Raw genomic sequence first — 26060 nt, 5'->3', positions numbered from 1 at the left:
ACTATGCTCATACAACCCTGATGTTGTTTTCAATACAGATGTTATGCCTGACTTGAAATGTGTGTTATTATAGTTATTGACATTACTTTGAGTAGATATGTGGTAGATGTGCGGTGGATATATCCCTCGATAATTTATGCTTATTTCTAGTATTTCCAGCCCCTTCACTTTAAATATGGAATTTATTTTCATGACAAATTTGCAGAACTGTATAAGTTCAAACTAAAAAATGTGTCAAAGGTAGTGTGCTGGAATGTATTTCTAAGACCTTTACCAACTGTATTAGCAGGCCTCGACATTAAGGCTTGTCCAGGTCAGTGACTGTACGTTTTACTCTTGTCTGAACGGATATTTTCAGGGAAGCACAAATATCAGAACTGTGAACCTATAATGTCAACAATGCCACATCTTTTTATAACCAACTATTGACCAGCATTAGCTTGAGTGGGTCTCTGTCACATTTCCTGAAATACATTTATGTTGGTAGGACACTGTGTGTTGTGCAACCTTTGTAAACCTTTGACTGCTGCACAACAGTAGATGAACCTCTTTTTGTTTTGCAGCCTACACCTTCAGATTCCTCTGAAGTTGAACCCCATATGAGTGACAATGTCTCCCTCCAGCTAGAGCTTCGTCTTTGCTAATCGAAAAAGAATTAGCGTCAGGCAGACTAATTCATGTCATCTTCTGTAGATTCAATCACGTAAATGGAATTCTACAAGGCCACAGAGGTGAAAAAGGCAGCTAATGTCTTTTCACACAACTCTGATCAGTCAGGAGAATGAGGCCAGACATATGTCTCCTGGCGGATCAGACTGGCAAACGTGCAACACATCCACTTCAGGATTAATGTCCGACTGAAGCTGAACCAAATCCATCTCCCTGCCAAAATCATTTTGGTCATTGTATTTTGGTCAATGTTTATCAGGAATATATAATACGGAAAATATATTTTGAATGCAAACAGAAAGATTGAACGATATACGTGTTTCTCATATTGTATTGCTTAACCGCGAAGAAAAGTTAGACTTTGCAATAAATCCTTCCTTTTCTGTTTGACTCATTGCTGCTCTGAATCGATTGGTTTCGCCAACCTCAGAAGACCCTGCTCTTTTCTGTAATTTTATGTCTGTTTCAAGACACAGGAGCAGACAGAGGAGGGGAAGATGAGGGTGAAGAGAAAGAAAAGTCAAGGAAAAGAAAAGAAGGAACCGGTTGTCTCCACCAGCCAAGCTCTCCATGCCTGAGATCTACTATTAGTGCTTTACTGCTTTCCATCCCTGTTATTACTGCACTTCCTCATGCATTTTTTTCATGTACTCCCATCTTTGCTTGCTTAAAGACTAAACTGCCTCTTTTGTGTTCAGTGACCAAAGCAGCATACTAACATTGTGAAGTATGGTGAAATTGTTCAGTAATAAAAACTTTGTTAATTTATTGATATGAGTTTTGTACGGCAGGTGATGTGTAAATCAAAGGATATGACCAGGTATTCAGAGGTGCCAATGATTAGGTGTCCTAAAATGAGAACCTTAGTTACAGTGGTTGTGATTAATTAAGTACTTTATTAATATGACTCTTATCAGCCAGAAAAATAATGGTTTTGCTCAAGTAGTACTATTCTTAAGCATGCAGGGCTCTACAGTCTTGTGCCCTTCGTGTCACTCTGTGGCCCACCAGCAGTGACAATCATTGCATTTCATGCACTGGTGGTTGCTATTTCCTGATGAGGCAGTGGATACCCTACCAACTGAAACTCCCTCCTTGTGTGGAAAACAAAACAAAACTGGAATTGGCTCAAAGACTTGAATTGGATCAAATGTGAAATTAGAGATTAAGAAATAGTTTGTCTATGGTGGTTTTGGCTATGCTGGTAACATAAATAGGAAATATGTAAAAAAAAAAAAAAAAAAAAAAAAATTCATCAAGAGAATCAGTAACACATATTGGCCCTGTGAAACATCATTCTACTCATTCCAAAACCTCTGAGGCAGTCCCTGTATAATCCCCATTTGTTTAGCATTAAGCTGCCAAGAAATGCATTATAAGTACATTTCCCATTTCACGATGAAAAGGATATCAATTTAATTCCAAATGGCCTCCCACTGTTTCTGCTGACCAAAACAGTGCTAGGGAGTTATTGTGTAAATGGCTACACTTAGGCTTTCAACTTTTGCCCCTAAATGGTCCCGAGACAAAGGCAACTGGTAGGTACAGACCCTAAGCTTTCACTGCCCCACAATTTCTTAGCTACGGAATGTAAGCAATGCCTCCTTGCATTTTTCAATTGAAGAAAACTAACCCACTGACTATCGATGGCAGCAGGCCATAAATATATGGCAAAATGTGTTGTCTGCGTACACATTTCTGTAAATGAAGAACATGAATAATACGTTGTACAGTTTCTGGAATGTTGAAGGCAGAACCCCAAGAATTTACATTTTTAATTATGGTCATCCACGTGTTGTTCTTGGATGGTGTCTGCTGCTTGTCTTTTGCCGAGCCTTCAAACAGCCATCCGCGTAATAAGAGACATAACAGATGCGAGCCGCAAATGGAATGCTTACAGGATGGGATGTTTGGATAGCGAGTCATTCATGTACAAAGGCACCCCTGTTATCTTTGGTGCAAACCTGTCCTGAATTACAAACCAATTAAAATAGAATAGGAACTCTATTTTATGTGTAAGCCTGTAGTACTTCCACATCTCAACCCATTGTTTTACGCTGTGGGTGGCTTGCTTAATGAACATGATACATGTGCATGGTAAGTGAAACCATGGAACAAGTACATGGTAAGTGAAATGGTGGAACGCCATAAATGTTTTGTGTCCCAACTCAATTAAAATTAAAACACTTAACAGAATAACTTGACCTGGGGCTTATCTTTATTTTAAACAAGACCTGGTGTACACAAACCTGGGTTCACCATTCTGGTCTGTTCAAAGTTTGGCGCAGTGGGAAACCAATCAGACGCAGACACATCCCGCAACATGCGGCAAAGGCATTCATGCGGTGAACCACACCTTCAGCCACTTTAGCACACCTAGTACAATAAGCAATTCTCAGGGACCTCAAAGATAAATGTTCATATGAAAGTACAGTTCTTCTGAAATATTTTATGAAATGTTGGTAGGTCCATGTTAGCAGTCACCCCTTTACATTACATTAATGGCATTTGACCATTCAAGGGCCCAATGGCTGTGCGGATCTCATTGTGGCTACACCGGGGATCGAACCACCGACCTTGCGTGTCCCAGTCATGTACCTTAAGCACTGTTACAGGCCACCCTACACAAAACAGAACCCCAGCCACAGCACTTTCTTCAACATACCCATCTTCTACCCTGTCGCAGTGTGGCCATACTGCAAAACAAGGACTGCTTTCCTGGAGTTATCACACTTATGTATTCCTGAGACTAATATGAACTTTCAACACTTTGGTAAGTCACTTTGGAAAAAGAATGAAAATGCATCTGCTGTAGACTTAAACAGGGTACTTAGCCTGAATGCAATAAGTAAATATCCAACTGGACTAATGGATGATATCTACTTTGTAAACTAAAACATTCTGCTAATGAAAGGGGAATAATGTTGTAAAATGGAGCACTTCAGCAGTCAGCCCTCTGCTTTATATATATAGGAAACAGATGTGATGGACTGCAAAGGTGTATATGAGGTTACTGTTAATGATACCCATAGATACTCTCAAAAAGCTGACAGCTGGGCCAATTATAAGAGGATGAAGCTCAGCTATGTGACCGTGATACATTAACCTATGAAGTGAAACTGGTTGAATAATTGGTCCCATTTACGCATGGTTTCAGTCTAGAGAGGAAACGCAAGGTCAAAGGCATGAACTGATGTTTATCGAATATCAATACTGTGGAAAAATGCAGTCCAAGAAGAAACAAATATATAAATGTTGAGAAATGTGAAAACAATAGAAAATAAATAAAACCCTCCTGGTTGGTTAAACTGTTGAACCGTAGTCTAAAGTGCAAAGATGTTGCTAGAACCAGGATGTAATTGGACATGCAAGTGTTTTCACATAATTGGTGGATGATTATTAAACCTTTTTCTCAATGCTGCCAGAATGATGGGTGTAGTGCTTATTGAACTCAAAGAGGGGATGATTACTCTGTACTTGGAACTACTGGCATGATAAGTTCCTAAAACAGCATTATCACTTGCACACAATGGAGATTTTCACCCAACTAACTACAAATACAGGAGCAATATTATAATTTGCAGCCATATTTCACTTCCATGTTTTTTTTTACCAACAATTCAGACTTGCATTTATGGAACAGAACAAAATCTGGTATAGAATTAGGCTGAAATTGAGTATGAATGCAAATAACTGATCTTGGCCTAGAAAGGGTTTCAAATGTGTGGATGGAAAGGAATGGAAACAGCTGGCTAATCCACTGATCAAAAAACCATGTCCACTGCCCTTTATAGCACATTTTTCATGAAAGCATCTTTGCCTTACAGATGTTTTTGTACAGTACTGTATATGTAATATACACTGCATTAATGAGTTTTGAAATTGTATAATGAAATATGTTACCTGTAATAACAATCCTACAATGGGCAGGATTGAGCACTCCATAAGCTGAAAGTCTACATGGAAATGCTGTCATTATACCTGTATGAGGCAGACTAATTACCCGCAACGTGGTGAAATGGAATTAGGTACAGATCATTACGTTTGACCTCAGCCATTAGAACGGCTTTACTGGCTGATGCTCAAAAACTTGTGTTGTTCTGTCCTTTTGCAGGCTTCAGCCCAGACAATGTGTGAGAGATAAATACTGGCAAACAATAAATCACCAGAAAGCATCCTTTGACCAAACAAATTCTACATGGATGACATGGGCCTTCATTTTTTGTGAGTAGCGATAAAGACAGTCTCATTAAGATTAATTCCACAGATATGCATGCAGAACCAATGGCCATACTTACAAAGATATAGTTTACAAAAAATAATTCCATAAAGAGTTTGACAAATTAAAGCATGACACAGGTAAATGGAAGGGAATAGAAAGCAAACCTGGGCCTGATCGTAGCAGCCTACATTTCCGCATTTATCATAAACAACACAACAAAACTTTTGTGTCCAACATTCGTGTTAACATTATATAAAAAACACCCAGCAATTTCACTTTCAAAATCTCATTTTAATGACTCAAGTACCACTGTCATTCATGAAAAACATGGCTTTCCTGGATATGTGTTCATACATTATGTACAGTATTTACATGATTTACACCCACTGCAAAAATAAACAATAAAAAAGGAACAAATCATATGTGTTCAAAAGACACATGTCAGATGCTCCGTGTAGACAGAGAAAAGCACCCAAGGAACAGAATCCCAGCATTCTGTCACAGTGTCCATGATGGCACAGAAGAAGGTTCCACAGTGTGTCTTTACTGGGTAAACCTCAGCCAATCAGGTGTCTGGATGGCCGGTCGCATAGCAGATTTCGCAGCTGTTCAAAGAGTCAGTCATTTCGAGACAGCACACCACATTCATTGCTGATATGAGTCATTTCAGTCTGTTCCGGCATCTGGTACATGTCCATGGCAAGGGACCGGCTCAAAACAATTCGCAAAGAAATTTGCGAATGGAAATACTACATATTACAGCAACAATTTCACACCTCGAAGACTCGGAAGGATTCTGAGAAGTGAACTTGGTTTTCTAAATGAAAATATGTATTTGTGTTTACAAATTAATTAAATAAACGGCTGCTTGTTTGAAATAAGCATGTCCAACGTTATAGCCAGTTTCCGAGAAAAACAAGATGCAAAATGGAGTAACTTCTGTAGAATCAAACACAGTACAACATTCTGATTCCACCACCAATTCTACGCTCCCAGCATACCTATGTTTAAGAAGAACACAGACCATAACCTAAAAAAAAATTAAAACAAATCATCCATGTGAACTCTAATTGCCACTGGTTTGTAACTTCATGAAACAGGATTCCCAGTATGAGGACTCAAATCACCAAAAAGGTGTGAAGTCTAGGTAACATAACACATCAACTGCATCTGCATTTAAAATGCACCCGATATCCATTAGTGTATGGATAACAAATTGGCTTGTGCATAAATAATCATGAGAAGTACTGTCTATTAAGGCAAATGTTTGGTATAATATATTTGTAGGTACTCAAAAGAAGACTGAGGAAGGAATGCCTTTTTAAGCCATTTGGGTATTGAGGTGTTTTTCTCAAAGGATTTTTAACTGAAGTTGAACTATTTGGAAGAGTTTACCCTTCTCGAAAGCTAACAATAGTCCTAGCACCTTACATTCAGTAGAATGGCTTAAAATCCATCACTTGCCAAACAAAGCGTACTTCATTTCATATACTTGTATGCATACCTACACAGAATCACAACAGCTAGATTTCAGTAACAGCATAAGTGCATAGATGCTCAATAGACACAAAACCAATTTAAAAAACTTAAAAATGCATTCAGTAAAAGTAGTTCCTAAAAATTAGCTACTGTACAGTACATGTTTGTGCAGAATTTATTTTGGCTGTAGAATGAAAAATACCTCATTTAAAGTGTAACTTTGTGTTTTGTGTCCTATCCATATTGCTTTTTAAGTTGAATGTAGAGCAGCTTAAAGCTGGTTGGAAAGAGCAGCAATATCCACATATGATATGATATTGAAGCAAACTGCGTATGCAAGCATTTTCTTCCCACTTTTTAGTGCAGAGTAAAATCGGTTCTTAATACACTGATGGACCAATAAGGAGGTTACAATAGCAGGGTTCAACTTCTGGTTTGATGCTAATTCTATTGACAAATGTGTACCAAAATGTGGAATACTCGTTATATGATGATTATACAGCATTTCGATCCTATCACAAAACATTGTGACAATCCAAAAAGTGAATAACTGGAAAACAAAATTTGGTACTTCAAGACATGAAATACAACTGGGAGCCAAACCGTGATGAGATTGAACAAAGTTGAGCCAAAAGTCAGGCTAAATTAATTACAATATAACCATCCCTTGGATAAATCACAAGTGTACAGTACTATGCTTAATTTTTTAAGGTATACTGTATGTGGGTGTCATATCTACATATATTTAGAAGCATGCAATTGCACAGTGTACTTGAAGGTATTAGAGATATCATGGGCAACCTTGTTAAGTCTTGAGGTGAAATGTGATTTTTTTTATCAAAGACAAATTTCCTATGAACTGAATCTAGCAGACCCTTAAATTAGATGAAGTCGACAGAAGCAGAAGAGTGTTTGTGAGAGATCTCACAGTGGTGGTCGAAACTGAGGTTCTGGTGTAAACGCACCCCCGCCCCCCCGCCCCTCCACGCCCCTCCACGCCCTGCTCACATGTCCTGTCCGCCACCTGCCCAGCCAATCAAACGTTCCGTCACTCCCCTGGGGAGTCGTACGGCTGGAACCGGTTCAGCTTGTCCGGGTCATCTGAGGCCATCTGGGAGAAATCTCTGAAAATGTCCTGGTAGGTCTCATCGCCTGCAACAACAGATCAGACACAGCTCTGAGAGCCCTCGAGCGCTGGTACGTTCACATCACGTGCAGACCATCACACCATTACAGCAGACCCCACTGGTGCATGCTGACACTGATACTGAAACCCCCAAATCTTTTATTTCAGTCTTTTCTTGCCATATACTGTGAAGTGTAAATCAATAAAAAGCAATCATGCACAGAGAGAAGACACATGTACAAAACAGACACCTTCAGGCAAATTAATTCTGTCACTCACATACGCACGCACGCCTTTCTAGACATGCATATTCTCTCTCCCTCTCGCTCACACACGCACGCACGCATGCCTTTCTGGACATGCATATTCTCTCTCCCACTCTCTCTCTCACTCACACACACACACACACAGACACACACACAGAGGTGTACTCACACAGACCCGATCAAGATGATAAAGGATCAGCAGAAAGAGTCATTAATACAGTACCTGTCAAAGCGCCAAGCAGCTGAGGTGGAAAGCAGCATTAAGCAGTTCAGAGTCAGAGGAGAGAGTGGAGTTCAGCTTCAGTTATCACAGCAGAGCCTTGAACTACATAACTGCCCCAAAAGCCAATAACCAATTTCAGATAATGCGTCTGCTTTTGGTTTTAGCAGCAGGATTAAATTAACTCAGGTCACTTGCCCTCATTTTCAATGACTCATGGTGGAGACAGCAGTAATTATACGCATAGTCACAAAGCTGTTTTGACTTTTTGCTTTACCACACAATCTGAACATTATTTAGCGATTAAGAAATCGTTTTAAACTCAAGAAATCTATGATAGTGTCATAATCAAATTTCCTACAAACACTCTGACAGGATAGAACACTAAGTGTCATGCCTGCAATCAGTGTGTGGAATGACTGACTGCAATGTTGTATGTAGTGTACAACCAGTGTTGAGGTGGATGACAAATTTGAAGAGACCCACAACTTTCATTCTTTGTTAACAGCCATGTTGTATTTAAAGTGCAGGATTTATGTACAAAAATACAGTTTCGTTGGGCCCCTGGAGAACTGAAAAGGCACAAACTCCAGAGAGAGAGACAGAGACAGGCTGGGAAAAAACAGTGTTGAAGTACAGGAGCACAGCTGACAGGAGAAAAAGTGTAACCAGAAAACAAGGTGGAATCATCAACACTGCTCAGAGTCGTTATGGCTACATCTGTGAGTCTCTCATTACGCTGCACCTGGCAATCGTGATGGCAGCCATTTTGGATAGCCTCATTTGATTGCATTTTAAGTAAAACATCTTGAAAAGCTGTCCTTGCATCAAAATAAGGCTTTGCAGCCCTGTACAGGATTACAGTATATTCAATCATGTCAGATCAAGTAGTGTTGGTTATGACTGAGACAAGCAAAATTGCTGCACTCAAAAAACTTTCATACTCCATTTGTATGACTAAGGACAACTGAACTGGATCACGTCTTCTACCCCAAAAACATATTTTTGCTTGAGCACTCCTATTCTGAACAGCAGGACTGTAACATGTAACAGACACACGCAAATAAACAAGTTTCCTTCCCCACTAAGCCAAAGTGTCTCCTGTAATCCCTGTTATATGTACCTCTGTCCTGAGCGTGTGCATTACCGGCATGATCTACATGTGTACAAGTGATGCCTGACTGCTGCTCCCCCTTGTGGCCATAACAATTATTGCATGAGACTGGTCGCCATCACAGATCTGAGGAGTGGGTCCGATCCCTTTCAATAGTTTCGATCCCCTGTTGTCCCCAAGAAATGCTTCAACGTTTTCTAACTGCTGCTATTGCTACAGAAGGAACAGGAAGTTGCTATGCACACGTATCAAAGATTAGATAATCACATAAAAACAGTAGGACATTAAATGGCGAAACAGTCGTACAACAAGCAAAATATGACTTAAAGGAAGACTGGAAGCACTGTTATTTTTTGTGCAATTTAGAGACTAGAAATTGCAGTCCAGGACCCGAAGGATGTCTTTTTTGCTTGTGCTTGTGCTTGTGCCGTGGCCTAACTAGCATACTATTTTTGAACTGTGATGGATCAACAACTCTACCACAGCTTGCCTGCAAAGCAGAGCCATAAGCTTCATCTTTGGGGCCAATCAACAACTCTGCATCCATGACCAACTGGAACCATCTGCTGAATGAGCTGCTTAACCCCAGAAGTGAGAAAATGTTACCCACAACAGTGAACAAACGTTCACTCCCGGCAGTAAACCAACTTTAATCCCAGCAGTGAACCAGAATTAGTCCGAGCAATAAACCAATGTTAGTCCTGGCAGTAAACTAACATTAGTCCAGGCAGTGAACATACGTTAGTCCCAGTCAAGAAATGCAAAAACTGGAAAAGGTCATTGGAAAAAATTAAGTGGCACACTGCGTGCTAGCATGAAGACCCATTACACTCTCCATGAAGGAGAACTACAAAAACCTTGGAATTGTAAGAACTGTGTTAACATGGAAAACTCACTTATGACATAGACATTGATAAGCACCCTATTCAGCTGATGTTTATGCTTATGTAGTGCTCAATAAGGTATTAGCTAGCTAGACCCTACCTTGGGAAAAGCAACTTGAACAACCTTAAAATGGTTGTAGCTCTTTGCCTTGTGGAAAAAGTGTTGGGACCATGAAAGAAGTGTTAAATATATCACTGGTCTTTTCAAGGCCTCTTCCCAAATACTGTCTCAGCTTTCCCTTAGGGAAGAATGCAACCATAAAATACAGGCTGTTGTAAAGTAATGCAATGTTCATAAAGAGTGTTCAAATTAAATTTTGTAGTTTCAAACAAACTGTGAAAAAGAAATGTTAAAATGAGCCGAACTTAATATATCGGATGACATGAACCAATATGCAGGAACTATACAAATGCATAATACATGGGGAGAAGTTGTATGTGTGGGCGAGTGTGAGTGTGTGAGGGTGTGTGAGCTGCAACACGGCACATGTGCGCCACTGTGCATATCTCGGTAAAGGTATTTGGTTACTCCCACAATGCAACGGTACAGTAGCTGGACATATGGCTTGGGTCACGCGTGCGTCCGATTGGTCAGAACGACAATAGGACGCGTCCGACATAGTAAGTACAGCATCCCGCACAGCCTCGGCTGATGTTGTGAAGGGACGAATGCAGCACCCTAAATGCATAGCTTTTTGGCAGTCTTCGCCTAGCGCGCTAGCCGGCTCCCAGCAGCACCTGACATGGCTCAAACTGCTATGCGCTGGTAGCGGCGTTCCCATCCCCATCTCCTGTCTATAGAAAGGAGAGGCTACTGCAGGCGCGGGGCAGGATCGGCCTGGCCTCAGCACTCCGAGGCTACGGCTCTTCCAGCTGCAGGCTGATGAACTCCTGTATGCACTTCCTGTACTGCATCTCGGTGTGGCTGAGGGTGGAGTATTGACCTGTCTGTCCGTAGGGACCCTCCGCCTCCCGCATCTCCTCGTTCATCTTGGCCAGACGCAACCTGCCAGGGGAGGGAAAGAGGAACACGTTAGAGGATGTACCGTCGGCCTTTACCCCCCCATTAGTTCATAAAATGTGGCGGGGAATTCTCAGGGTAGTCAGAAAAGGGGCTGAGCATAGACCTGAGACAAATAAGTAATCATTCTGGATACTTTTCTGTGCTCGACAGATCTTACCTGGTGCAACTAAGCCAACCAGGAGGACCAGAATGCAGGGTTGAACACTAATTGAGAGTAATTTGGAGGTTCCAATACACCAGAGACACTCAGTAAAGTGTAGAAAAGTATATGAATCCAAAACAACAGATTAAAAAGAAATTAAAAAATGCACTTCACACCAGTTACATTAAACATTACAATTGTATGAATACTGTATCAGTTACGACACATTTTAATAACACACAAATTCCACATTGAAGGTATGTTAAATTAGAAGTTAATAAGGGGAAGAAAATATACAGCTCATTAAATGCACTGTAAACAGAAATATGATCTAAACAGGACCGCTCTGAAACAGGAGCAAAACAAAAGAAAAAGACACTGAGGTCAAGTGATGTAGAGTTTCAGGAATTCATGTGGTTCAACTGGTTGCTCAGAGGCTTACAAACCGAGGATAGCAAATAGCATAAACCTTATAAAACTATCAGGAGTTTAAATAAAGCAGTCTCTGTGGTTTGGAGTTAAGTAAAGGGTTCAAACTTGTAACTCCCGGAACTCAGCTCGGCAACACATGAGGTCTAATTATTTCCTTATATAATAACTTATAATAATAACAAAGCTATGAGCCAGAACACATAATCCAATTTGATTAAAACAACACAACTTTCTTAGTCATAAAATATGGGCCTTACAGTTCAGTCCAAGGACATATTTATACACAACATATTATTTATTATACTTTTAGGATAACCATGCCACAAAGAAGAGTATGTGGGACGTTATTTGCCGATCTGCTTGAGAGTTTTTTCTAATTAATTCCTTCACATTTTTCACACACATAAATTAACTGCACAACATTAAACAGGACGAGCTCTAGCCTGGGAGAAAAATGGGAGGATCCCATGTTTTATAAAATTTGAAAAAACATAATCACAAAAACCATAAAGGTTTACCTACAGCGTTACAATGTCGGCATTGGCAGCATTGACGGCGATAGACAGTGGGCTTTTGCTGTCGATGTCCACTGCATTCTGACTGGCTCCCCTCTTCAGGAACAGACACACCTGCCTGGAAGGTAGAGAACATTAGATAAGCCAAAAATAAGCAGCCAAGCAGCAACACATCTCTCAACCGGGCGAAATTGAGCTTCCTCAGTTTCGTTCGCTCATACCGTGCGCAACACCACCTGATTTCACTAATTATTTAACCTGCTTGGTTCACATAATAAGCTAATTACTGAAATCAGGTGGTGTAAATCGGTTGAAGCAATGCCTGTAGACACTGCGGCCCGCAGGACGTGGAGTTCAGTAGCGCTGCTGTAAATTACATTACATTAATGCCGTTTGGCAGACGCTCTTATCCAGAGCGACGTACAGTTGATTAGACTAAGCAGGAGACAATCCTCCCCTGGAGCAATGCAGGGTTAAGGGCCTTGCTCAAGGGCCCAACGGCTGTGCGGATCTTATTGTGGCTACACCGGGATTAAAACCACCAACCTTGCGTGTCCCAGTCATTCACCTTAACCACTATGCTACAGGCCGCCCTAATGTTAAGTAAGTGTCATTCAGAGAAGACGTTATCTCCAGGCCACACAGCTTCATGCCAAAGATGCGGGATAGTTTGTGTGTGTTGTGCAGTGTGTGATAAAACGTCTCCTGTATTACTGAGGGGCATGGGGTGGGAAGGTTGGGGTGAGTTACCCAGTGTGGCCCAAGATGGTGGCGTGGTGCAGGGGGCCCCTTCCCCGGATATCCTGCTGGTTTACATTGGCACCATTCTGGAGCAGGAACTCACACGTAACTAAGGAGCCCTGTAAACATTGACCCAAGCATGCACACAAACACACACACACACACACACACAGCACTGTTGAGTCAAGTTGAGTAATCGGACACAAATTAAACACTGGTTAAGCTGAATACTGTACAGCCCACAAAAGTTATTTATTCTTATAACCAAACTGACAAAGATATTTCTCTGGGGTATTATGTTAACCCCTTAAGTATCGCCCCTTTTCTTGACACAAGCTTGAATACCCAAAATAAAATGGTTTCTATTCTTGAGCTACAGGCATAATCCTGGTCTCTTCTGAAAGGTAACCCTTTGTTTTCCCAAGAGTCAGAATTACTCCAAATATAACTAAAATAACATTACAGAAGCTCAAACACAGTGAAAGTGGAAGCATGTTTTTCTAACTGAAAAGATTTTCTGTTTTTGATGGATACAGATTGTTGTTACTGTGGCTGGTGTGCTTAGTAACACAATAGAGCCAAATCACAACACTGGACAAATCTCCTTTCAAATTTGAGGATAACATCACCAAAAATGAGCATTCTCCATTGTTTATTCATTCATGTCTAGTCAGGTTCAGACTCCAAAGGGACACATGAAAACTGAATGATATTATGGGTCTTCTGAGGTGTAAAATACTACATTTTGCTTACTAAACTATAAAACACATTTTATCCTGAAAAAAAGTCGTCCCACCCCCGCCTGTCTCTCTCCCCCTACCTCTCTGTCTTAATCTCCCAATCCTTGCCACTATCCTCAGACAGCAACAGGTTGAGACAATCATAAAATATAAGTACAATAATCACAATAATATCATCTTGCATACTCATATATATGAGGTCCATCGATTTAAGTTTTTGTCAAATACCCAACCCGCATCAAAGTCAAACACATTCCATAATTTCACTGGCTATTTATTATTCAAAAGCAGGCTGGCTCCTTATTTATAAGCATACTAAATAATCATGAAATATTCAGAGAATGTATTTCAAGGCTCACCGATATAAAATGGGGTCTATTATGCATTTGGTCCGCTGGACCCTTGTCGTGAAAAGGACACTGACAATACCTTATTTCTCATAGTATGTGGATTGGCATGATAATGGCATCTTACCACAGGTTATACAAAGAGAACCGTGAGTTTTAATGCTTTCAACGGTATATCCTGTTACCATAGTGATTGAAAATTGCACCCTGAAAAAAGGAATGCAAAAAAAACCCTCACTGGCCCAGACTTATTTGGTTAAAGGGGTTATTGCAAGTAGTTTATGAGAAAATGCTGCAACTTAATAGCAGACATCCTACAACCCAGGCCATTTGCATGTGACTAGTTACAGCATAACTGCTCTGGATTTATAGGCCTCTAAAGTACCTCTGCAACAGGATACAATACATTTATCATGTTTCTCATGGCACAGGGGTCAGGGGTCATGGTGTATCTCAGTTCTCAGTTCACGCTATTGCTTCAACTCCAACAACAGCTGCTTGCGGACTGTATCAGGTGAAGCTGGTATCGAACAGAACCTCTCACTCGCCTTTACATGGAGTAGTTGGTTCTGAACCGGAACCTCTTCAGTGCCTGTAAGGGTGGAGTTAATACTGTACCCACCCCGCGCACTGTAAATATCAAACCCCTTTGCTGCCTGTTGGGGCAGAGTGAATACCCACCCCCTGCACTGCCTGGACAAGGGGGGTCCGGTTCTGGTCGTCGACGTTGACCCAGTTGACGTCGGCGCCATGGGCGAACGCCTCCGCCATGTCGGGCAGGCTGCGGGCGTAGGACGCCCAATAGAGCTGCAGACCTGGTGAGCACTCGCCGGGCTCCAGAAACACAGAAGAGTCGCTCCGTGGCAAAGGAAAAGGGGGGATAGGGGGCTCCGGGAGCTCTAAAACAAAGCCCATAAAATCTATCAATATCAGTCAATCAATCAATCAATCACAAGATCATTTAAGGATCAAATCTATCAAACAATCCATCCAAACAATGGCTCGTTCAATCAATGTCTCAGCAGCTGAGATTTAATAATCATTTTTCTTTAGCCTCGACTAACCATTTAAAGCAAATTCTTTGTTTTCCTCGCAAACACAGTTTGGTGATTTCAGCCAACACTAAAACTGTTTTGTGAAATTGAGCTCAAAAAGAAAAGAGAACGCTTGCATTTACTTGTCAGTCACAGGTAAGGATAACTGTTGACTGAATACAGACCTGTCACACCATGAATAATCCATCAATCAATCAAGTAATACCCTGGCTGTTTCATTTAAAACATCAGTCTGCAAATCAAGCAATTACAAGGCCCAACAATTGATCAGCCTGCCAATCAAGCAATGGATCCATCAAGTGAAAAAATCATCCAATGGCTCAATCAATATATCAAACAGACAAGCAGAAATTAATAATAATAATAAAAAATGACACAACTTGTTCATAACACTCATAGTACTCAAAACATTCTACAGAACAAATGTAAAAAATAAACTCAAGATTACATCAACACAGCAGAAATATTAAAATAAATAAATAAATATGAAAATTTGGAAGAAAACCCCCCCCCAAAAAAACAGCTAGAAATACCATACATGGAAAGTTATTTTAGTGAGAGCATTTTGAATTTAAAAGTAGCCACAGCATCTGCCTCCCTGATCGGTCAGGGGACGGTATTCCCCAAACATGGATCGGTTGAGCTGAAAATGTCTTCTCATGAATATGGTTTCATTCTGGGATGATTCAAGAGACTATAATCAGCTGCTGATCTAAGGCTGCAGAGGTTGCGTGGGGTTTGATCAGATCCGTTACTCAGAATGGAGCCAAAATATGTTGGGCATAAGATTTTGCACTCTATCCTAAACCTGATCGAGAACAAGTGTAACCTGAACAACACAGGGGTGATGTGATCACAGGATCATGAATGGTAACGACTCGCTTTGCTGAGTTCTGGACACATGATAACTGCCTTAAGACTTTGCAAGTGACGGCCAAAAGAGCACCTTTACAGTTGACAACACATGAGTTTCTGCATCTGAAAAGGTCAGGAACAGTTAATCAAGCAATGTTGCATCGGTAGAAAAAAAGCAGTCAGTAATATTCTTGAGATTGACTGCAGGTCAAAATTATGGTTAGTTATGTGAACATGGATACTGGGCTAGATAAAGGTATCTACAGTATGTTGAGATGGAAATCAGCATTTTTCACAAACAAGCTGCTTTCCAATCCCTGCAATTCATAATTGCAGTTTGATTTAAGAAGATTGTGCTGCATCTAGTTTTTAATGTCATCTAAGTAGTTTGTGAGAGTGAAAGAAATGATGTCAAGATAACTTTGGTGATCAAGCGAAACTCTGTATCATCCACGTACGTAGCAAGGAAACATGAAGCCATGACAACAGCTAATCTGGGGAAGCATGCACAGTGTAAACAGGAACTGACCAAGGACAGATCCCTGGGGCACGCCTTTTGTAACCAGAGTGGTATCCGTTACAGTTGTTAATAGAGATGTACTATGTTAGCTAGGACTGTTGGCAGGAGTATACCAAGGCAGCTTTCTAAATGGTTTCTGAGGTCACTCAGTAAACAAATCTGTCTTTTCAAAGTCTTGCTAAATCGGTCATCCAAGGTGCAAACGCAGGGGGCCTTAACACTAGAAAGGCCAGAGCCAATGTGATTGGATTTTAAAATGACTCCAATGCTGTAAATGCAATACTACTTTGCACCACTTTTACCAAATATTTGGGATTAAAATAGTTGCAACTATTTTCATTAACATCACAAAAATCCCCGCCAGCCTATAGGAAGCACATACTGGTACCCAGGTGTGAATGTGCCACTCACATCCTACATGCTATTCAGGAACTGAATGACTGATTGAATTACTATCAAGCTATCGAAAACTAATTTCACACATATAATCCAACCAATTCATTGCAGTCGTTCGATGAAGATGATAAAGACTGTAGGTGGGGATGAATAATTGATGTTGTAGTAGAAATTATAGGTCTAGCTTTTAACTCCATGGAGATGATGCCTCAGACATATTTACACAAGAACAGGAAGACAATGTATATAATAGCAGGAGCATGGGAAGGGAGAAGCAAGCTGAATTTGTTATGAATTTGTTGTAATACTTTTGAAAAGTATTGCACTTTGGATTTCATTGGTACATTTTACGTGTTGTCTTGTTTTGCACTACAAGAAAGTAGTTCTGGAACAAAATCTTTATGAAATCAGGTCCCTGTGCATGTAGAAACCAATGCTTTTCGCTCAAACTATCCGCCGTTAAAGGAGCAAAATTGGATCTGCCCACACCCTAAATGCACCTGTGTGTTGTGCTTTAGACCATGTGCCAAGATCATTAAAACAGAGCCCTATAAGTCAGTTCCCTTCATTAGTTACTCAACCAATCAGCCCCACTGCACAGGTGTTATGGCCACTCACCTGCTTCACTCAGACTGTTGTTGGAAGGCGTGGAGGCCAGCATCTCCCGGCTCCCATCCGCGCTGTTCTGGATGCCACTATCCGCACTCCGAACTACAAGACAAGAGATGACAATGCTTACTGGTGGTCACTCTATGCATCCACCTTCAACGTTCAGAATCTCAGCAGAACCAATCGGGATCGAACTGGAAAGAAATGTAAATGATTGGTTCAGGTCAATCACAGGCTTCATTAAGTCCTTCATGCAACCTTCATGAGCGCACAAAAACACAAGCACGATGAGAGGAGGCTCGCACATGGACATGGGGGTCACAGGTCCATTTTGCCGATTGGTGGACAGGGTGAGGGAACAAACAAACCACGAACAACGGACAGCTGACAGCACCAATGATGAGGAGGGGGACGCGAAAGGGAGGGACGAAGAAGGCTGTGACACTCCAGTACTTACTACTCCGCAGCTTTGAAGAGGTGTCAAAGTAGGAGAAGAGCGAGTCTAGCTCATCAGGACAGAAGAGAGAGTCTCGCCGGGCTTCCTCGCCACCGGCTGCAGCTATGCCAGGTCAGGGGTCAGGGGTCAGAAGTTGGGGGATTGGGGGGAAGTCAGGGTTTAGAAGCAGAAAAGCAGGGTTAGTGAAGAGCAGGCCAGAGACAGACAGGGAAATAGGAGGGCAACAGGACAGGACAAGAGGAGCGAGGTGTTAGTGAACAGGCGCCTCGATAGCAGAGCAGAACGCAAGACCCAGCGTGGAGATTCCAGTGACATGACTGGGACTTCACTTACTTGGTGATGCACAATGCTAACACGAGTGAGGAGATCAGGATTCAAGGTGCAGCACATCCCCAGGTAGGGAAAGTATCACCCCAACAGCGGCCGCAAATGCGAGAACAGGGTGGGGGGGTCTCACCTGATGCGGACGAGGCGGGCCGCAGTCTTGGAGTGGGTGGGGGTGGCCGCGGGGGAAGGTGCTCTGTGCTGCTGCTCAACCTCTTCTCCTTTTTGCTCAGGGCAATGACCTTTGACCTCTGCTCTTCAGCCGACTGCTTCCTGACAAACCGCTTGTCGACGTATTTGGCTCTGATGTAGGCCTCAATCTCCTGCCTGAGCAGCAGAAGGAGAGGAGAAGGGGAATTTCTCTTAAGGAACCTCTGTGCAGGGCTGCATTGGTTTGTGACCCGTAAGACCATGCTGTACCTGGGATCTCCAGGTTGAGGCTTTTTGAAACACAGTTCTTCTCTCTGGGCTTCATAGATTTGGTTTATCACTCCATTCCCCAGTTCACACATCAGCTGAAAACAGCAGCAGAGGTACAATCAGTCTCAGCGCAGCAGCTAGATGGATTTTCTGTCTACGAGAACTACAAAATTAAGCAGTGGCCACCTAGCTCTCAAGCTAGCTCTCAAGAAAATTGTTTTGTATAAAGCCCATATACTGCAAGAATATTCATGCAAATATTCATACTGGGTAATTCCGTGAAAAACCAACCAGAGGTGTGGGAGATGACCACTCCAATTTTGCTCAAACGTTGTGTAAAAGGTTCATAGTGGTAGCTGTAGCCTCTGAGGAATGGGCTGAAAGGACAGTGAAGATCACTCACCTTCAGCAGCTCTGGCTCCCAGGAGTCCAACGTCAGAGATCGCACCTTGGAGAAATGGACGCCCAGGCTCCTGCAGAGCAGAGAGAGATGATGGAGAGAGGGGTAGAACCCTCATTTAGAGAAGCTTCAGCACCAATCAATGAGCCACATTTGAACACTGATGGCAGTCAGGGATGGTTGAGAGTCCTGTTTAAGAAGCACTCTACCGCAAAGTAAAAGAAAATTGTATATATAAACAGTGTGATTCTGCAGACCAATTAAAAAAAAAAAGTACCCCTTAAATTCTAATTTCTTATACTCTAATACCAGAAGTGCACCAGCTACACATTTAGTAATTGTAGTGGGCTTTGATTCAAGGCTCCTGGGTGTGATGTGGAGCAGGCTCCTGGGTGTGATGTGGAACTGGGTCTTGGGTGAGCTGTTATGATGTACTGGTGATTAACTCCAAACAAACAACTGAAATAAAAAAATGGGGGAAGGCAGTCGTTTGGTTTCAGGTAAAAGAAATCAGCGGACAATTGGAATCCTATAGGATGAGATATTCCAAGAACTGCGTGGTCTAAAGCAAGGGTGCCCAATCATCTGCCATGATTACATTACATTATTGGCATTTGGCAGACGCTCTTATCCAGAGCGACATACAGTTGATTAGACTAAGCAGGAGACAATCCTCCCCTGGAGCGATTCAGGGTTAAGGGCCTTGCTCAAGGACCCAACGGCTGTGCGGATCTTATTGTGGCTACACCGGGATTAGAACCACTGACCTTGCGTGTCCCTGTCATTTACCTTAACCACGACGCTACAGGCCGTCCTGATGGGCTTAGAGTATGCAGGTTTCATTCCAACCTATCACTAATGGACTTGCACTTTCGTGGTCCAATACATGATAACTCACTTCAGCAGCTCCAAAGCTCATGTGTTGGTTAAGGGAAGCATTTTAGGTAAAAACTGTTATGCTCTATGCCTTCCTGGGCCATATATAAAGAGCCCAGTGATAACCTGAAGCAGCTTAAGCTCACTCTGTTTGAGACAGTGGTCTGCGTTGCTCATTTGACTTTTCTTTAATAAAAAATGTTTTTCTTTAAAATAAAAAAAATAAATAATTTTCCCACTACAATTACTTTTGTTTGTGCCTAATTTATGTTGCTACTCGGCAAGGGGCGAATTGCAACAAAAGCACGCAGTGACTGGATTGAAAGCCAGGCAGCGATGGTACCTGTGTATGCCGGAGCACTCAATGCACAGGGTGATGCCCAGGTTGATGCTGGCCCAGCGGGGTTCGGCCTGACCACAGTCGCAGCAGCTGCCGTTCCCCGGGATGGCCAGCACCCGCTGCAGAGCGCCGTCCCCTTTCAGAGACTTCTCCTTGACTTCGCCTCCTGAGTCCAGGCTGCCTGTGGACGTCGACGACTTCCTGTCCAGCTTCTGTAAGAAAGCCCAGTGTCGGCCGTCAGAGCTCTTTCAGCCAATCAGCAGCACGTACGCGAGACCCAGCTGGCTGAGCTCTCGACGAGGCGGGCCCACTGACCTCGGCGTCCTCGCCCTTCTCTCTGAAGGCCGTGGCGATGCTGCTCTGGACAGCCTTGATCCAGGCCAGTCGTAGCTTCTCCGAGTCGGCCTGCATCATGCAGCTCCTAGGGGGAGAGGACACCACCGTCAGCCTGCTGTCTGAGCCCGGCTGGCAAAATAAAAGGCAGCAGCGGAATACTTGCGTCGTGCAGTTAGGGCTCAGTGACAGAGATGGTCTCAGTGAGGGTGTAGCAGAGATTGGGTACTCAGGTGGTTTGGGTTAAGACTCAGTGAGGGTGTAGCAGAGATTGGGTACTCGGCTGGTTAGGGTTTGGGTTAGGGCTAGGGCTCAGTGAGGGTGTAGCAGAGATTGGGTACTCGGGTGGTTAGGGTTCGGGTTCAGTGAGGGTATAGCAGAGATTGGGTACTCGGGTGGTTAGGGTTAGGGTTCAGTGAGGGTGTAGCAGAGATCGGGTACTCGGGTGGTTAGGGTTAGGGCTCAGTGAGGGCGTAGCAGAGATTGGGTACTCAGGTGGTTAGGGTTAGGGCTTAGTGAAGACAGAGGAGCAGCAGGATACTCACTTGGTCGGGGACACCACTTCGAAGCAGAAGCGTCGCTCAATGTCCTCACATTGCTTCACCGTACACAACCGCAGATCCTCCACCACCACCGTAGGGATGTCCTGGGAGACGGTAGCACAGCCACGTCAGTGCCTACACCTGTACATGACACCTAACCTGTTCTGTGGCACCTGTACATGTCACCTAACCTGTTCTGTTGCACTGTAAACCCACAACAAACCCATTGCCATACATGTCATTCAAACGATCAAGTAGTATACCGATACCACTCAATCATATTACTTAGCCAGCATTATCAACAAATACTCTCAACAAATTTATTAGACTTATTATTTAGACTGATTGGTCTTCTGCTGCTGTAGCCTATCCACTTAAAGGTTTGTGCAGAGATGCTGTTCTGCATACCACTGTTGTAATGCGTGGTTATTTGTTCACTGGATTTTTTTAGTTTGAACCTCATGACCACGTCTGCATGCTTTTATGCATTTAGTTGCCACATGATTGGCTGATATTTGCATTAACAAGCTGGTGTAGAGGTCTAACTAATAAATTGCTCACTGAGTATGTAAAATGGACTCAAAATGCTCAGAAATTTCAATTGCTATAAGCTAAATGACATGCTGGAAACATCATGACCTCCATTTGACAGCCATTTCATATGGGGATGCTTTGCAAATGTAATTTCATTAAATATGTTTTAATTGTTTTAGCCGAATGCCAAAATGTCTACTGGAGGAAGACAGTTGGCTTACCTTAAATTTCTTCTGGTAAACTAGCTGATCATTTTGAATGGAGAACCAGCGCCTGTAAAGACATACAACGACAAATTTAGAAACTATGAACTGAAGTCACAAGAACTAAATAATCACATTCATTCAACAAAAATGGCACCTTGGCAGTTACATGTATTATAAGAAAACTCACAGAAAGTAAGCATTATAGTACACTGCTGCCTCAAGTTCAGGTTCCCATGAGATAAACCTATTCAATGACATCCGAGCATTAAACATAAAATCGTTTTTCACAGAATTGATCCAGGGGGAATTTAAGTTTTTAAAGTGTTAAAATGTATTAAGTATTGATCTCAAATCATAAAGTCACCCATCATTTTACTGGACGTAGCGATATTCCTAAACTGTCTGTCACCTGAATATGACACATTATACCTTGTTGGAAAGGGTAGATAACCCTGTAGAAGAAGCTTACCATGTTTTCCATTAGTTTGGTACTGAGATGACCTAGCAATGCATTTATGCATCAATAAAAGTAGTTCACGACGACATTCTCTTAGGTATAGTCTTATGTATAGTTCTCTCGAAAATTAACAGATTAAACTAAACTTCAACATTAGTCAGGAAACAGTTGTAGCTTCATAACCAGGTGGGATATTTGGTTCCATGTATATGTCTGTATCTAATAATTATATTATATATTATATAACTTATATTTATACCAAACCGGAAATATGTTGGCCGGACGGGCAATAAAAGTGAGCAAAAAACCCCCCCCAAAAAAAACAGTTTATTCATGCAACTAACAAATGGTATATTTTTGTTCTTATACTGGATCATGCTTTTTTGAAGTAGAGAAATGGTATCAAGGATGGTTAGAATATGCCTTTTATTGTCTGAGTCTGATCCCTGTTTTCTGGTTTTATTATGTCAGAGTTTTTTGTGTTATATAAATATGAACGCAACACTAATTAGAGACGTTGACCAAGTTCATAGGGTTAAAAAGTGCTTCCAGCCAAATTATCAGATGTCTGTAAAGCCCATTAATTGGGCTGAAGTCATTTGGTAAATTGAGCATGCAGTCATGCAGCACTGACACAGTGCAACAATATACCTCCGTCCTGAAAGAGACGAAGACAACACAAATCAAGAAGGCAACTCAAGGGGTAGGCATACTTTGGATAAAGGTGTCAGCTAAATAACTGTAATGCATCCAAATGTATTCAAAATAATGACAAAATAATTGGAATCCAATGGGAATCTAAATCCAATCATAAAAATAATTGCATTTAGCGTTAGGGCAATATTAATAGAAAACAAGCAAGACATATCTTAGTGTGTAATTTTTTTCAGGACAGAGAATCCCTTGACCAGCAGGCAAGCTTATTAAAGGCCCCAAACAGAAACAGCCTGCTCATATGGGGAGAAGAGGGGGCAGGATGGTGGGGTAGGACAGAGAGAAAATAGGAGCTTTACCTGTTCCAGGTTTTGAAGGCATTGCTGGCCCTCTTGAACAGGTAACCCTCCATGGCAATGCCATTGTCTGTGTCCACATTGTACTCTAGCTTTGTGTCATCATTCGAGAAGTCCTGCATGGAGACAAGGGGGAACAGGAAGTGGGTATGTGGCGGAAGCACAATGGGCTACAGCGTATCACAGAGCTGTTAGAGCTGGTCCTTAGCACATCTGAGAGATACTGTAAGAGCTGGTCCGTAGCACATCACATAGACACTGTAAGAGCTGGTCCGTAGCACATCACAGACACTACTAGAGCTGGTCCGTAGTACATCACATAGACACTGTAAGAGCAGGTCCGTAGCACATCACAGACACTACTAGAGCTGATCCGTAGCACATCTCAAAAAATCTATGAATACAAGAGAGGCCACTTTCAATGGCCTCTCTTGCATTCATAGATTCGGTGCTATTTATGGAAAATTTGAGCTGGATTAATGTGAACGGTAATGGTTAACAGAGCAGATATGCCCATGGGAGCAGCAGGGCAGTGAATTAGAAATGAGTAAAGCAGGTGGTGGGGGATTATCAGAACATGGCTGTCCACTGACAGAGAGGCCGCCTGCTTTGTTTTCAAAAGCCTAATTCAAGCATGAGCCGATCCAGTTTCCAGTGGTTATCACTCACACTGAAACCAGAAACTAAATCGGTGAAACTCCACCGGCAGGGGACGAGGAGTTAAGCTGGCATGTTGACCCCACTGCTTGCACAAAATTCACCTGAATAGCAGAGCACCTGCAGTCTAGCTGCTCACAAAGACTGCTGACAACAAAGCTTGAGCACTCTCTCTCAGACGGAGGGAAGCCATTTTGCCAACGAGAAAAGCCTCTGATTACAGCACAGTCAAAAATCGAATGTAAAAATTAAACATTTGTATCCATGCTAATGTAAGTAAGTGGTACACAGATGTGTACATTTGTTATTTTGGTTACAGGCTTGTATAGGGTTACATATCTGATACTACGAAAATGAACCAAATATCATCTAGACACTGGTGCTGAAATCAGCAAACTCTTCTCCATGCAGGCAGGCAGGTAACATTATATACACATTATATGTTTGATCTGGCATCAACGATTTCCCAACTTGTCCCCCACATTGTCAGGTTTGGGGCAAGCGTGGTTATGTCCTGTGACCTCGCAGGTCACTTTCTCTTTTACCCCTGTCAGCTGACCTGCCCCAGTTTTGCCTCAGAGTTAATAGAGGGAGGGAGACATACAGTCCAACCTTCATAGGGGGAGAAGGCCGCTGGTATAATTTATTTAAAACCCTGGTCGGCACACCAAGCAGGAAGAAACACCACTCCCCCTCAGAATGCCCTGGTTGTTTCTGGAGCCATGTCTCTTCAACTCATATCACGTTCATGTACATTCCAACCAAAAAAAACACAGCTTCTCTCTTGCTGTAGCGTAGTGGTTAAGGTACATGACTGGGACCCGCAAGGCCGGTGGTTCGATTCCCGGTGAAGACAATAAGATCCGCACAGCCGTTGGGCCCTTTAGCAAGGCCCTTAACCATGCATTGCTACAGGGGAGGATTGTCTCCTGCTTAGACTAATCAACTGTACGTCACTCTGTATCATGTAATGTAGTGTGTGTCTAGATATGCATACACAAACACAAACACACACCTCTAGCTACCCTAAACCTGTACCATAACAGTAGAAACACACACAGTTGGAGAATGAAGAAGAGTGTGAGTGCATACGAGACCAAGTGTTTGTATGTGTGCGTGTGTGGAGTGAGAGTATGAGAGTGTGTGTATGTGAGAGTGACTGAGTGTTGGTGTGAGAGTATGTCCTTGTATGTGTGCGTGCGCGCAAACGTGTGAGCAAGCGCGTACGTGTATGTGTGTGAGTGAGCGAACGTGTGTTACATGTTAGTGGGTGAGTGTGAGAGGGCTCCTGGGCCGCTGCCGGGTTTGGCTCCTTCCCCTTCAGCCTGGCAGCAGGCTGAGGTCATGGCTGAGAGTGACTAATTCTCTGTGTCACACAGTAACACACATTTACACGGCACTGTCTGAAGCACAGTGACACAGCCCCCATTTTAAAGACTGATACTGCACAGGACATTTACAGAGCTCATTCACTGCTTTAGCCATTACTACCACATGTTTCCACATGTTAATTAAATGAATTCATTAAGATCCTTTCTTGAGTTGAAATTCCTTTTTTCTCCATTAACATTCAGTACATATTCATTAAGTGGCCAGTCCTCTTGAACATGGACTAAACGGAGCAACATAATTTAAACCAATGATAACAGTACATATTGTGGCGCCCCTGCTCCTGCATGTTGCGCCACGTGGGTAGAGAACCCCAGAAGGGCCCGCACAACGCAACCCTGCAACCGTTATGCATTGGGAGAGGTATGCGAAGGGGTCTATTTTCCTAGGGAAGTGATGGGGAGATCAGCACCATGGAGAGAGAACCCTCTACCTGCAGGTCCAGGACCCCGGACAGCACACGTAAGTGAACACGGTGGAAAACTACTGACTCAGCTGCAGCTCTTTTCCCTAATGAGCAGGGGAAGATATTTAAGGCGCGGTCGAGGCTGCAAACGGAGTCGGTCGGCGCCTATGCTGAGGAAGGAAGAGCAGAGGAAAGATCCTCTGCCGTACTGACCTGGAGGATTAAACCTAAAAGGAGGCCCCACCATTACCAACGGACACGTGAGGATAATTGAGCCCCCTTACCTAACCCTATCTCTGTGTGCTTCCCCCAGCCCTGACGCGGCCCCGGAGGGAAGAAGGAAGGAGGCCCTG

General features: G+C 42.6%; 1 protein-coding gene across 2 annotated transcripts in view; it reads right to left on the bottom strand.

Annotated features, from left to right (window-relative positions):
* Positions 1 to 7369: 7369 nt before the first annotated feature.
* acap2a (ArfGAP with coiled-coil, ankyrin repeat and PH domains 2a) overlaps positions 7370 to 26060 on the bottom strand; it is a 64215-nt gene continuing 45524 nt past the window's right edge. For both annotated transcript variants that reach the window (XM_061241512.1, XM_061241513.1), the window contains 14 exons: positions 23259 to 23371; positions 21804 to 21855; positions 21052 to 21152; positions 20489 to 20594; positions 20177 to 20385; positions 18961 to 19030; positions 18558 to 18652; positions 18271 to 18464; positions 17366 to 17458; positions 14603 to 14820; positions 12844 to 12953; positions 12101 to 12211; positions 10925 to 10986; positions 7370 to 7522 (listed from right to left, as the gene is read on the bottom strand). In XM_061241512.1, coding sequence (XP_061097496.1) covers positions 7419 to 7522; positions 10925 to 10986; positions 12101 to 12211; positions 12844 to 12953; positions 14603 to 14820; positions 17366 to 17458; positions 18271 to 18464; positions 18558 to 18652; positions 18961 to 19030; positions 20177 to 20385; positions 20489 to 20594; positions 21052 to 21152; positions 21804 to 21855; positions 23259 to 23371 — 1638 coding nt within the window. In that variant the 3' untranslated portion in view covers positions 7370 to 7418. The remainder of the gene's footprint in view (positions 7523 to 10924; positions 10987 to 12100; positions 12212 to 12843; positions 12954 to 14602; positions 14821 to 17365; positions 17459 to 18270; positions 18465 to 18557; positions 18653 to 18960; positions 19031 to 20176; positions 20386 to 20488; positions 20595 to 21051; positions 21153 to 21803; positions 21856 to 23258; positions 23372 to 26060) is intronic.

Source organism: Conger conger, chromosome 5 (genome assembly GCF_963514075.1).
Source record: "Conger conger chromosome 5, fConCon1.1, whole genome shotgun sequence".
Classification (NCBI taxonomy): domain Eukaryota; kingdom Metazoa; phylum Chordata; class Actinopteri; order Anguilliformes; family Congridae; genus Conger; species Conger conger.
This window is presented reverse-complemented; position numbering and strand designations above follow the sequence as displayed.